The 12,897-nt window shown below is 48.3% G+C and overlaps 1 protein-coding gene across 3 annotated transcripts; it reads right to left on the bottom strand.

Moving 5' to 3' along the window:
- Positions 1-3,712: 3,712 nt before the first annotated feature.
- pax8 (paired box 8) lies at positions 3,713-12,133 on the bottom strand. 3 transcript variants are annotated; one of them, XM_029169948.3, is made up of 12 exons: positions 11,996-12,133; positions 9,872-10,032; positions 8,161-8,326; positions 7,885-8,082; positions 7,700-7,776; positions 7,487-7,609; positions 7,213-7,391; positions 6,964-7,084; positions 6,573-6,818; positions 6,323-6,424; positions 5,084-5,170; positions 3,713-4,676 (listed from the first exon to the last, which is right to left on the bottom strand). In XM_029169948.3, the coding sequence occupies exons 2-12, from the start codon at positions 9,891-9,893 to the stop codon at positions 4,606-4,608; spliced, it is 1,392 nt and encodes a 463-aa protein (XP_029025781.1). In that variant the 5' UTR covers positions 9,894-10,032; positions 11,996-12,133; the 3' UTR covers positions 3,713-4,605. The 3 variants fall into 3 exon arrangements, with proteins under 3 accessions (XP_029025781.1, XP_029025782.1, XP_029025783.1); XM_029169949.3 differs by having other exon boundaries at positions 8,161-8,302; XM_029169950.3 differs by lacking the exon at positions 6,573-6,818.
- Between the last annotated feature and the right edge of the window lie 764 nt (positions 12,134-12,897).

The following is a 12,897-nucleotide window of genomic DNA, read 5'->3' as shown; positions in this document are numbered from 1 at the left end:
TGTCGTGCTCGCCGCCGGGTTCTGAGGGCGTCGCTCCCGAGGAACCCGCCTGCGCTCTTTTTTTTTTTTTTTCTTTTTTGTTCTGCCTGCGCTTTGTGCGGCTCAGTCAGGCCTGGGTGGGTAATTAAAAAGGCAAGAGCTCAAGTTGTGATCATTAGGGGCCAGTCCAGCACACACACACACACACACACACACACACACACACACACACACACACACACACACACACACACACACACACACACACACTGTTTTCCTTTCACTCCTCTTCCACTGCTCATTGCTCAACATCCACTCTGGCTCTGAAACCCTCTGTAAACATGAGCCACTAACACCTGCGGCCGCTGCCAACCACCATTAACTGTACTGGAGACGCTCGCGTTGACCCCAGCGTGCGTTTTTAGCCCTCGATGCTCCTCCTGACGCGCGTTCTCCACCTGCCGCCGACGCCTCTCATGCTCTATTTGTTACGTTTTAATCTCTCTCTCTTTTAATTCCTCCCTCGCCCGCGTCTGAGCTCCATCTTTGGAGCTCGACCGCCGTGGCTCCGGGGCCCTTCCACTCGTCTCCTCCACTCGTTTCCTCCACTCGTCTCCTCCACTCGTCTCCTCCACTCGTCTCCTCCACTCGTTTCCTCCACTCGTTTCCTCCACTCGTCTCCTCCACTCGTCTCCTCCACTCGTCTCCTCCACTCGTCTCCTCCACTCGTCTCCTCCACTCGTCTCCTCCACTCGTTTCCTCCACTGACTCCCACCCAGCGGCCGCTGCTTACCGCCGCTGTCCTCTGCACGGAGCTGAACGCGCCCCGGTCCCGTTTCCACATCGTGGAGTGTGACGCTCCTTTTCCGCTGCAGCGTTGCTCTTTTATTGCACTAAATGATTTTTAAGGACACTGGACGCACTGGAGACGAACGTGGGCCCTGCGTTGCTTCCTCCCTGGCAGCTCATTAGTAGCTCCCCCCGTGGCCCGGCTCAAACCCAGACATTTTCATTTTGTTTGCCAATCAGACCTCATCCCAACGCGACTCGGCCCTTGGATTTCATCATAACTAACCCTTTTTTACGAATGCTTGCCTTTGTGGCAAAGGAGCCTCTCTTTGAAAGAGTTAAATCAAGTGCCTTGCTTAAGGGCGTTTCAACGCATGACCTGCTTTTGGCCTCCACACACACACACACACACACACACACACACACACACACACACACACACACACACACACACACACACACACACACACACACACACACACACACACTCCTGCCTCTGACAACAGGCCTCAGGCACAAACCCATGCAGGACAAACATACCAGCCTCGTTATGGGTAAAAGCAGCGGACACAAGACGTGAACTATAATCTGGTGCATCAGCTGAGTAATGTTTAATCCACTGCGTGGGATAAATAAGTATAATTGAGACGTGTGTGAGGTTGAATGGTGTTTTTTTGCCAGCTGTGTGTTTGACTCCTCCGGTCTCGGCAGGTCACAGCGTTCCCTGAGGGCAGCACCCGATACCTGGAAGATTTTATCCACCTGTGTGTGTGTGTGTATAGCTCTGAGTGTGTGTGTGTGTGTGTGTTTTGAAAGGTGCGTTTTTCTTGATGCGTCGCAGTCAATAGTCGCTTCCTGCCTGCGGGGCTGTGTGGAGTTTAATAGTCTGGTCTGACACAGGGCACCTATGTTTCCTCCTCCTGCACAGAAACACCCTCTGTTTGACCACTGTGCTCTGTTCCACGGCCACATTCGTTCCAGGTGCGTCGCGGTTCGAGGCGGAGGACGTCAGATAGCATCTTGAAACTCGAAGATGCTGTTTGAAGTCCGCTCAGGTGTTCATTTCTTCTTTTAACAGCCAATATCAGTAAAACGATGCATGTCAACTCCAGCAATAGGCAAATCACAGGCAGCGTCGACTCCAGAATCAGTTTCCTACTAGTGGACGACGCGTAGCGGCTCTGACAGGAAATGAGCGCAAACAACCCGCACAGTCGGGCTTCTGCGCGCGCACGTCAAAGCGAGGACGGGTTCCGCAGCCCATTTGGACGGACGCGTCCTGCCAGCCTGCATAATACGCGTTCGCCGGGCCGAACTGCTTTGGCCGCCGTCGCGGGCCCCGGAGACAAGTGGGGGACTTTCCAGATGACTGGCGCGGGACAACCCTGACCCGTCATCCCGCTGATTGTCACACACTTCTCCGCTGCCTTTTTGGCAGCGATTCCTCAAGGGGCCCTCATTGTGTCTTTGGGCCGGGCCCCGTAATGGTAATGGGACACATGCCTTCTCCTTCACGCGCAGACGCCGCGCTCCTGTGGCTCCGTGCTAAACGTAGTGGGTCCCCGTCGCCCCGTCCTGCCAGCTTTGTCTGCCCTCAGCTGTTCCGGCCCGGTGCCCGTATTGTGCTGCCGGGCTCATTACCAGAAGCACCGTGGCCCGGAACCCTCGCGCTAATAGGCCCGGAGAGAGACAGCGAGGAGCCGGTCCTGCTGCGCCGCGCGCGCTTTGTCTTTCGCTCGGCCGGCAGCGAGACGGTTAATGTTTAACGCGTTCTGCTCGGCTGTTAGGGGACTGCGAAGCCGCCTAAAAGCTCCTCATGTAGAAGTGTAGGTGGATGGGTTTCTGCATGCCTAAGCAGAGGCCAGGGCAGAACGCGGCGTCTGGAGAGGGCCAGGCCGCTTGGACAACAATGGCATCGAGTGCGGCTATTGTTCAAAGTTTGCAGCGTGGTATGCGGTGTGTGCGGTGACGTGGCTGCGGGACAAGGCCACAGCCAGGAGGGCGTGAGGCGAGAACGCAGCGAGACGGACGAGCGCTTACTGTAAACAGCAAACGTCAGGGCCCGTGTTCGTCAGCGGACGCAATCCGCCGCCACTGAGCTGATACCGAGGAGCTGACGGGGTTTTCTTAGGCGTCGGACAAAAGACGGGTTCAGACGCGATTATCAATAATTAGGTCGAATGATCTGTTAGGTCATGAACTGTGCAGATGTTTAAGAAGTGGAAATTGCTGCGGAGGTTGCAGTGGTCTAATGAGGCAGAGTGAGGTTCAAGTTCATGAACATTTCTATTGATTTAAATGTATTATATCAGTATAATAAATATTATAACTGCGTATAAATATTACAGGTTTTATTTTCTAGTTAAGCAGAGGTAATAAACAACTTTACTTTACGTATTTTCATTCTGTTAGACTATTTTGTGTGATTGGTTTTATAGAGGCTGTGATATAATATAATATCCTGTACGATTTCTTCTATAAACACAGGCTTAAGTATAGTTACACGCGCGTCTCTCCGAGGGGCCCACGCGCGCACGTTGTCTCGCTCAGCGCGCGCGACACTTGGCCGCCCGCTCCATCACCCCGCGCGCGGTGGCACCAGGTGGGCCGCGGCAGCGCCGAACCGTGGCCTCGTTAACGCAGCGCAATAATGAGACGCGAAACGGGAGCGAAATAATTGCAAATAAAACTACATGATGCAGAAAATAAAAAAAGGAAGAAATTAAACAGATGCCCGTGTTTTCGGGATCATTGCTTTTGTCCTTTAAAAAATGCTGAGAGTTGCAAAAAAATACGCCACATTTCAGGTCAAGCAACTGAAAATCATCATGCAAGAGTTGGAAAACACTGTAAATAATACAAAATATATAATAATGTAAAAATAAAATCTGTAGCTTATGTAATGGCTTACATAATGTAAGAAATACAACAGTACAAGCAGTAATACATTTGTCATGCTTTAATTAAAATAATTTTTTAGAAATTCATTATTTACATCTGCAATAATATTAATGACAGTATAAGAAAAAATAGTCACAGTTCTTACCAAACATCAGAACATCAGCATGACAACAAACTAAATTTATTTTAGGCAAACAAATGTATTTCAAGCCTTGTTGGTTTTAGGGGCCGAATCACCGCTGCCGCCTCCTCCTTCATCAGTTGTTCTCTGTGTAAAACTGCATCACTTTGTGCATCATCATTTACACTATGTACATATTGCTAGACAGATACATTAGTTGTCCTTGAGGGGCATTTGTGTGCATGTTGTAAGTGTGATTTATTGTGTTGCTCTATTTTCACTACAGGGGCAATTCTTAAAATCTGAATTTACAGTAGAATCCAATGTCAAACTTAATTAGCAAGCAGAGATCAGTGAATGAATTCATCTGGAATGGACAGGGTTCACAATAATATTAATCATAATAATAATGAAACATTGTAAACAAAAGCAAGCATAGTATAAAGATGTTGCATATCTCTGCTCACTTGATCAGTGGATTCAAGTCGCAGACGTGTGAGAAATAAAGTCTTTGGCCGAAACAGTGTCAGAGAGGTCTGGAGCCTGAAGAAACAGGCCCAAGGAGGAGTTCAGTGTCTGCAGTGTGTAAACGTGTGTGACTCAGCGTTACCCTGGAAAATGGTCTCAGTCAGGACAAATAAATAACAGAAGCAGGCGTTTAGGCCAAGACGGGCCATGAAGGACTGCTGCGCAGGAAGCTCCACATCCAGTTTGGACTCAGGTGCCTGGAATCAGATGCGCCTGCTGATGTAGAGTTCTCCAGCCTCGGCCCGCGTCCACCCAGCGCGGGGGGTGGGGGGGGTGGGGGGGCGGGACTAGAGGTGGTCGTAGGCGGCTGCAGACGGTGGAGCCGTGCGCGAGGCGGAGCTGTAGTAATACGGCGAACCTGTGGGGGGGGGGGGACAAAGATGGCGGCCTTCAGAGCTGGAGGTCCAAAGGGCTCGGACAGTTTGGAGGTGAACAGAGTCTGAGCGTGTCTCCTTAGAACCCGGGTCTCTTTTTATTTCTATTACAACTCATTATCATTTTCTAACCTGTCTGGGCAGAACAAGGTCAAGTAAATATAGATAAATGACGTGGAGCTCGTTGTTAGACTTTTACAGAGGACAAAAGCTGCATTATGCGACATGTGACTGAGGCCGTTTGCTTCCTGGTAGTCGTCCATTTTGAATCATAGGGTCACTGACTTTTTTCTTTAATTCTCAGGGAGAGTTTTTAAGCCTATGGAGACACTAGTGAACTCCTGAATGTTGGTCTTCAATGGTAAAGGTCAATATTGAGCCGATGTCTCACCCAGTATGCTGGAGTTGAACCTCCACGCTTCACTGTACGAGGTGTAGGGCGAATGGCTGTAGGTCTGACCGGTGTAGTCTGCACCTGCTGTGGCAAAGAAGAAGAGCTGCGTTAAAGCAGAGCTCTGCACAGTCGAAACATCAGCGGGAACTTGTTTTTCCGTCGCCGGCCGGCTGCTGCTCAGCTTTAGCTCATAATTCACCAACAGTTAGTGCGGCCTGTAAACCATTAATCTGCGATGCAGGTGGACGGAGGCTCAGAATCCCTCGGCCCAGTGGTGCGTGCACGCAGCCGGCCCCTGCGCCCTCTCGCCCCAGCACTCGGCTCTAAGAGACCCCCCCCCCCTCCACCCCCCACTCTCACCGTACACTTCCTGCTTTCTGCCACTCCTCCTTTCTTTTCTCACTCGTTTTTTTTTTAAACATTCCAATATCTAATTGGTAATTATGTTGCCTGGAATGAATCCCTGAGCTCCCCCCCGCCCCCCGTCCTAAACCCGCCGTCACCCGCGCACCCCCCCCCCCCTTCCTTCGCTCAGTAATTGTGTATCAACGCTTCCTCACAGCGAGCCCACCAGAAAAATAATAAATCAGACCCTCTCATTTCGCGCTTCGGAGGGCAGACTTCAAATAAAAAGCAGCACACCACACGCACGCACTCACACACTCTCTGTGGTCGTATGCAGGCATCTCAATGTACACACACACACACACACACACACACACACACACATATGAAGACACACGCGTTTCATGTGCATACACACACACACACTTACACAGATCACAAAGACCTACTCCTATTTGTTCATACACAGACTTTACACCGCCTCTGCCCATCGCTGCATCTCCCTCCTGGGCCCCCTCGTTCCCATGGCGATGTGTGGTCAGAGGTGTCTGGGTGGGTGGGGGCATGGTCAGCAGGGTGGAACCCCCAGCCTGTTCCTCGTACCCCCTGGGCCCATGTGCACACACGCACGCACGCACGCACGCACGCACGCACACACACACACACACACACACACACACACACACACACACACACACACACACACACAGTTCACCCTGGCAAAGCTACTCATTAACTCAGCCTGTCTCGCGTTAATCTACGAGCCTCCATCGCAGCCTCGTGTTTCCCTTCCTGCCTCCTTCAGCCTCCCTTCACGTTCTCTGTGTCCCTCTTTCACTCACTCAATCCCTCTGAGCTTTATTTGGCAGACTGGTGACATGGGTCTGTTACCTGCAACCATGCCTGTGATGGCGGAGGACGAGTATCCCGTTTGGGCAGAGGAGGCGATGTGAGGTGGGTAACCTGGCAGAGTGGAGCTCACCATGTCACGCCCTGAAAGCACACACACGCCTTCAGCATCATGAGAAAAATACACACACGTATAGTAAATTTAATAAAGAAATAAATAAAAAATAAAAAGTGAGAACATAAACACAAATGTTTTGGGTGTGAACATGAATGAGATGGATGCCTGCGTTACCTGAGATGATAGAATGACTGCTGAACTGCCCGTACACAGGAGCATGATGGGAGAATGAGTTGAAGGCGTTAGGGAAGTGGTTAGAGCCGCTGCAGCTGCCGCTGCTGCTGACCGACATGGGCTTCTGTCGCACCTGCAGCTCCATGAACGGCAGGTTGGACGCCGCCACGTTCGGGGACGAGCTGGAGCTGGTGGCTTCTGGAGACATTTCCTGTTTCAGGCAGAGCGGCAGCGGCTGTAGGGGCTCTGAGGTGGAGGCGGTGGAGGCGGGGAGGCGAAAACAAAATGGTGAGCGTGAGTGGAATTAAAAGCCAACTGAGCGATGAGACTGAGCGGCTTCAGGATGTTGGACTGAAGCAGCCTGGGCCGGGTCTAACGCCGGGGGTCTCACCCGTCACCATGGTGTAGGTCTGGTGCGGCGTCAGGTTCCGTCCAATGGCGGAGCTGGATGTCGAGAGGCTGGTCTTGGCCTCGTCGAGGCTGCTGCTGATGAGGGACAGCGGGTACAAAGTCTGGGGATGACAAACCGAGATTAGCCATTGGCACAAACAGCGGAGGAACCAACCAAACACGTAGGAAAGACGTCTCATTTTCCCCACAGGGATGGGTTTAAAGCCCGCTGCCCCCAGCGCCACGCTACCTGCTCCGCCTTGCTGCCGGAGGCCGAGCCGAAGGCGTCCGCCTGGTAGTGGTGGCGCTCGAACCCGCAGTCCAGGTGCTGTGCGGCGACGGAGAAGTGGTCCAGCCTCATCTGCTTCCTGGGGACGCCGCCGCCGCTGCCCTGGGAGTCCACGCTGTGGCGGCAGCTCTCCTGGTCGCCTGAGGGGGACCGGGGCGTGAGTGGGGGCGTGAGTGGGGGCGTGAGTGGGGGCGCTCGGCGGCGCGCGCGGCCGCTCCTAACGTGCGGTTCTTACTGTCGTCGTGGCTCCTCTTGCTCTCGGCGCTGGGCTGGATGGCCAGCAGCCCGTTGATGGAGTAGGTGGAGCCCAGGGAGTCGGACTGCGGGGACTCGGGAGGAGTCACGGCCGAACTGGGAACTGAAAGAGCCACGGCGACACTTTAGAGACGGGCCGAGCTGCGCAGCGGTTCTGTTCCAGCATTAGTGCTGCAGAACAAGGAGGACTTACTCATGGTTTGTCCTGGACTCAGGCATTTTCCATCCAGAGAGAGGTTGAACGGCTGTTGGACCTTTGTTCGAATTATTCTGAAAGAAAACACAGACTTTCACCGCTGGGCGTGACCTGTGGCTGCTTTTGGAACATGTCAGCCTGGACCCTGCACGTCCCTGCAGTGGCTCAGGGCAGTTCCCCACCTGTTAATGGAGCTGACGCTGGGCACCGTGTCGCTGTCACACACTCCCTCCGTCAGCAGCCGGTCCCTGATCTCCCAGGCGAACATGGTGGGGTTCTGCTTCTTGTACTCGGCGATCTTCTCCACAACCTTCGGTGTGGCCACTTTGGGCTTGGAGCCGCCAATGACCCCCGGCTTGATGCTGCCGGTCTCGTAGTAGCTGTGAGGAGGAATGAGTGGGCCGAGGGTCAAAGCGCGGTAACGGGACATTCAGTGGGCGGCTCCCGTGAGGACTCACCGGCCCAGGATCTTGCTGACGCAGCCGTGGCTGACTCTGAGCTGCCGGGAGATGTCGCAGGGCCGGACCCCCTGGTGGGCCATGTCCACGATGCGTTGCCGGATCACCTCCGGAAGCGGGCGACCATTAACAAACATTCCACCTAGTTGGTTAAGACCCCCATGACCTGGGGGAGGAGGCGGGATGAACACTCATAAATGTCAAGGAACCACGTGAGCGTCCACACGCTGCAAACTGTCAGTCACAGGAGCAGAGGAACGGGTTTCAGTCAATTGACTGATTTAATGTTGCAAGTGATCATGAAAAAACAACACAACAAATACTCTCAAAGCTTTAGCAACAGCTCATTGTTTTAGTTCTGCAGCCTTGAGCATGTCAGAGCTTTTATTTGACTTTTAGAAAAGCAAAAAGGCCTGAACTGGCTGGTTATGTAAGAGGAAACAACCCTGCACAGCCCTAAACAGAGGTTGGCAGACTCAAGTCATAGTGAAGACGCTGTTCATTATTAAAGTGCAGACATGAAGAAAGACTGAAGGTGAAGTTTAGTTACTCAGTCTGTCTCTCTCTACAAATCAAATACGATCAAAATTATAACATCCAAACACCAAAAATCATACTAAAACATAAAACATTGTATAACAGTTAATAAATGCTAATACTCTGTTTTAATAATACCTATATCTAATTTATAGTTTAGTCATTTGTGGTGACAATGGCATCATTAGGAGTTGACTGAGAAGTAATAATTTTGGTCATACTAATATATATAGAGAGTGGTCAAGTTCAAGTGAAGTAAACGAGATTATTTGCACGTATACATATAAATTAATTATTCAGAATTAATTATTTAATTAAACGCACATGATAATTTGCCATTATCAGTCTGATCTGATATTAGTATGTTTTACAGCCACGCTCAATATGTTGTAAAACAGTGTTTTACTCTCAACAGTTAATTTGCCAAAATAAAAGTTATAAAGTGAAACGTGAGCTCCGGCAGCCTCCGCGCTGGTGACTCCGCGGCGACACCGCTGCTTTTCATTTAACCCATTGAGTCGCTTCTTTCTCGCAGCCTTTTCCCAGCTTTCATTTCCACATCAAACAGCGGCCGGACGAGGCCGAGCGAGGGAGGGGAGCGGCCTCTATTAACGCTGCCAGCGGAGTGTGGAAAAAATCTCCCCGCCAAGCTTCATCAACCTGCAGGATATTAAAGCGGAGCAGCCCCGGGGTGGGGGGGGGCGAGCCGGCGGGCACGCGCACAGACATCGCGTGCACGCAGTCATTGTGAAGATAGATAGATAGATAGATAGATAGATAGATAGATAGATAGATAGATAGATAGATAGATAGATAGACTTCTTATTCATGTGTCATTCATCTTTGGGCCCCTCATGCTTTCTATCCAAACTTTAGTCACTATCAATCACCAACTTAATGGAAACCTCCAGTTGAACTCCCAAAGTTTCCAAAGATACCAAACTATGTGTAGTCATAACAAACATGGACACATGAGCTTTAATAATTAACCTGCAGGCAAGCACGGTGTATCCATGTACTGCATACTAAACAGGACACACAGTAACCAACGCATTCTTTCTGAAATAGCTGCAAAGAGGGACGTCCGAGTGGAAAAGCCAATGTTAGCTGGTTGTTGGTGAGAAGGAGAGGTTTCTTTGGCTGAGGTCAGTGGGATCCAGTGTTGGGTATTTACCTCTTCCACTGTTGCTGGACATATCCCTGAGTTGCTTGTCTTTGCTTCACCTGCTGAACGCGTCTCTCTGCTCCACAGTGTCCCAGTTAAAGTGTGTTTATCCCTCGCCTGGCCTCGACTGGCATGAGTGTGCTCCTGAGTAGACCGCTGCAGATCACACCCTGCGGGACGACAGGGGTCAGTCAAGCTGGTTGACATTATGAAGGTCTCTAGGGCTGAGGGATTGTGTTTGTTATAAAGACAGGGAGGTGACAGCAACAAAGCCTTAAAAAAAACTTCAGGCCCTTTTAATTTTAATATTGCAAAATGTGCCTGTTTTGTGGAAAGTGACTGTATCTTAATTAATTTCCCTTCAGCCAACTCAAATTTAAATATAAAATTCCCTCTATTAATTGCTTTGTAATTGGGAATGACTGCTCTCATTAATCATCTTAAATCATTAGCATTAGCAAATTTAAGAAGTAGAAATATATTATCCGAAGTCTGTCATTGGAAAACGTTTGTAGCTGTACAGAACTGATGGACAGGAATTAGCCTTTACTATATTTTTACTGGGGCTTAAGAGTCAAAAGGTTAAACTAAATTACAATTAAAACTAATCTAATTTAATTAGTTCGTACATGAAAAACAATTAGAAACAGAATCTTTATTCTGTTTAAATTTTGATGAATAGCACGGATATGAATGAAATCCAAAAAATAAATAAAAGGTTAATTAAAGGATCTTAAAGCTGTTGTCAATGTGACGGCTGGCATTTGTTTTGAGTCTTGTTTACAGGCTCCATCTGCTCCAGGCTGCAGAGTGAACTGTGTGTAATAAAGCAGGGGAACTTCCAGACCCATGAAGTTCACACTAACAAGACCAAACACTAATAACACTGCGTAATGTGTTAATAACGCACAGGCACAGAGATGGGAGCGCTTTACATTCACACCAAGGTCAAAACCGTATTGAAAGGCCCACATGATCACGTGAAGAAAGTAAGTAATAAAGAAGCACAGTTATGCAAACAATGATGAACTGGTGTTAAACAGTGTGTTCCCTGCTGCAGTGTTGCGTTTTAAAAATGCCCAATAATAAATAATAAAGACTGTCGAATTAGTGGGTCTGGTGCTTGACAGGTGATATGAATGGATAGTTCTTGATTCCTTTCAGATTTATTTTAACGTGTTGTGAATAAGATAAAAAAACAGTATGTTGCATTTTTTCATGAAATCTAATTGCATGTATTTGGTTTTAAGTGTAATTGTTTTCAGTGTAAGATGTGATTTTAGGTTTAAATAACTGATACAAAAATATATAAACAACTAAAATAATTTTAGATATAAATAAAAACAATTTAAAAAAATTAAATTAAGTATTTCAGTCATTGCTGGAGCCATTTGTTAGAATATCGCCTGATTTTGAGGCAGTAACTGTAAACAAATTCATAATTTTTTCCAATTATTTTCCTTCATTAGAATTTAAGGGATTTTTATTTTTATCTGTATCTCTTGATAAGTAGACAGCTGCTTAATCAACAGAGTCAAAGTTTAAATTATTTATTAATTTAACTACAGGTTTAACTTGTCCTCGGGTGTATAATAGGAACAAATTTTCGCAATTCTTTAAATATTTAAATCATGCAACATTTTACATTTGTCTTTTAGCTTCTTTTAATATTTTAATCCATGAATTGTCTTTTTCCAAGCGACGATTTCTTTGTTTCAGTTGTCCGTGTTTTCTTAGTTATGGTTGCGTTATTAGGGTTCGGTTTTTGCTTAAAATCTTTTTTCTGTAATGCGTCAAATCAGTAACACATAAACTCTTATTCTGGATTTAGTCCGTGGACCAAAATAAAATCCTGAAATCTTTCATCGTACGCAATAACAATGAAAATTGTGTTTGAACAGACTTTTAGCACATTTGGTCCATTTTCATGTCACAGAACCCGCGTGTTTATATTCCATGTCTCTGCGAATCGTTAAAGCGGATTTCAATTATACATTTTTGTGTAGCGCGTCTCGCTGAGTGTTTCTGGATCATTTCAGCGTCTGGCTCGTTGCTGTCAGATCTGCGGTTCACTACGGTTGCAGCGGGAAAGCAGATGTCACATTACATGAATAGACTGAAGCCGCGGCCTACCTTTTCCACGCTGGAGCTCAGGACAAAAACGCTTCGCAGCAGGTTTCTGGGTATTATCCAAATGCTGGGACGCCGATGGTGTGATGCGGTGTGTGTCCGGGCTGTTGTGTTGAGTGTGTGTGTTCTGCCAACGCTGAACCAGGTTTTATCCAACCGGGGCTGCGCAGGGGACGACGCCCCGCAGCCATTGGACGAGGTGGAGGAGGGGGCGTGGTTTATGGTAACTCAAAGAGCCGCCCTCCTAAAAACGCAGCCAGGACGACCGACCCTGTGTTGTGATGGCATCGGACCCACCGAGCGACTGTACGGAAACACTTGTCACCAAGACAGAGCCGCTTTGATTAGACCGTGTCCAGGCAGGCGACGCCGCTTCCGACGGTCCCACGATTGTGTTTGCTCCGATCCGTCACAGATTCGCCTCTGGGCTGCAGAAAATCACCTGTCTGAGCAATAGGAAGTTCAGCGCAGAGAAGACTAACTCACCCCAAACCTTTCACGTTTACACTGAGCATTTGTGGATAGAGAAAATAATAAAACTAATACAGAACAACAAATTTTGTTCCATACTATATTTTAACCTCGTATAATTTTTATTCTAAACGTTCAATTATGTCCGTGAAACCGTCAAACCGTGTTCGCCCCTATAAATGGCGTTAATAAATAGTAGAGTACTTTATAAATTAAATAGCTAAATGTGAAATGTGTTAGGCGGTCACGGATGCTTCACAGAAGCTATTTAATTTTTCAAATAAACTGATTTAAATGGACGGGGATCTTTATATCTGCCCAGATAAAGAAAAGCCTAATCAAATAAAATTAAAATCTAATTGAGGAATCAACCGGACTTAAAAATTATATTTTACCTGTAACCGTGTAACCTGTTTTCCTGTCATGTGTAAATA

This window comes from Betta splendens, chromosome 12, assembly GCF_900634795.4.
Source record: "Betta splendens chromosome 12, fBetSpl5.4, whole genome shotgun sequence".
Classification (NCBI taxonomy): Eukaryota; Metazoa; Chordata; class Actinopteri; order Anabantiformes; family Osphronemidae; genus Betta; species Betta splendens.
The sequence above is the reverse complement of the archived record's forward strand: the minus strand, read 5'-3'. Positions and strand labels throughout refer to the sequence as shown.

What these genes read in the sequence shown, in the direction of transcription:
- pax8 (XM_029169948.3), bottom strand. Translation starts at nt 9,893, where the DNA reads ATGTCCAGCAACAGTGGAAGAG. An exon ending in GAGTCCAGGACAAACCATGA is followed by an intron (nt 7,610 to 7,699) that starts GTAAGTCCTCCT and finishes TGGCTCTTTCAG; the next exon opens with TTCCCAGTTCGGCCGTGACT. An exon ending in GACCTACACCATGGTGACGG is followed by an intron (nt 6,819 to 6,963) that starts GTGAGACCCCCG and finishes CCTCCACCTCAG; the next exon opens with AGCCCCTACAGCCGCTGCCG.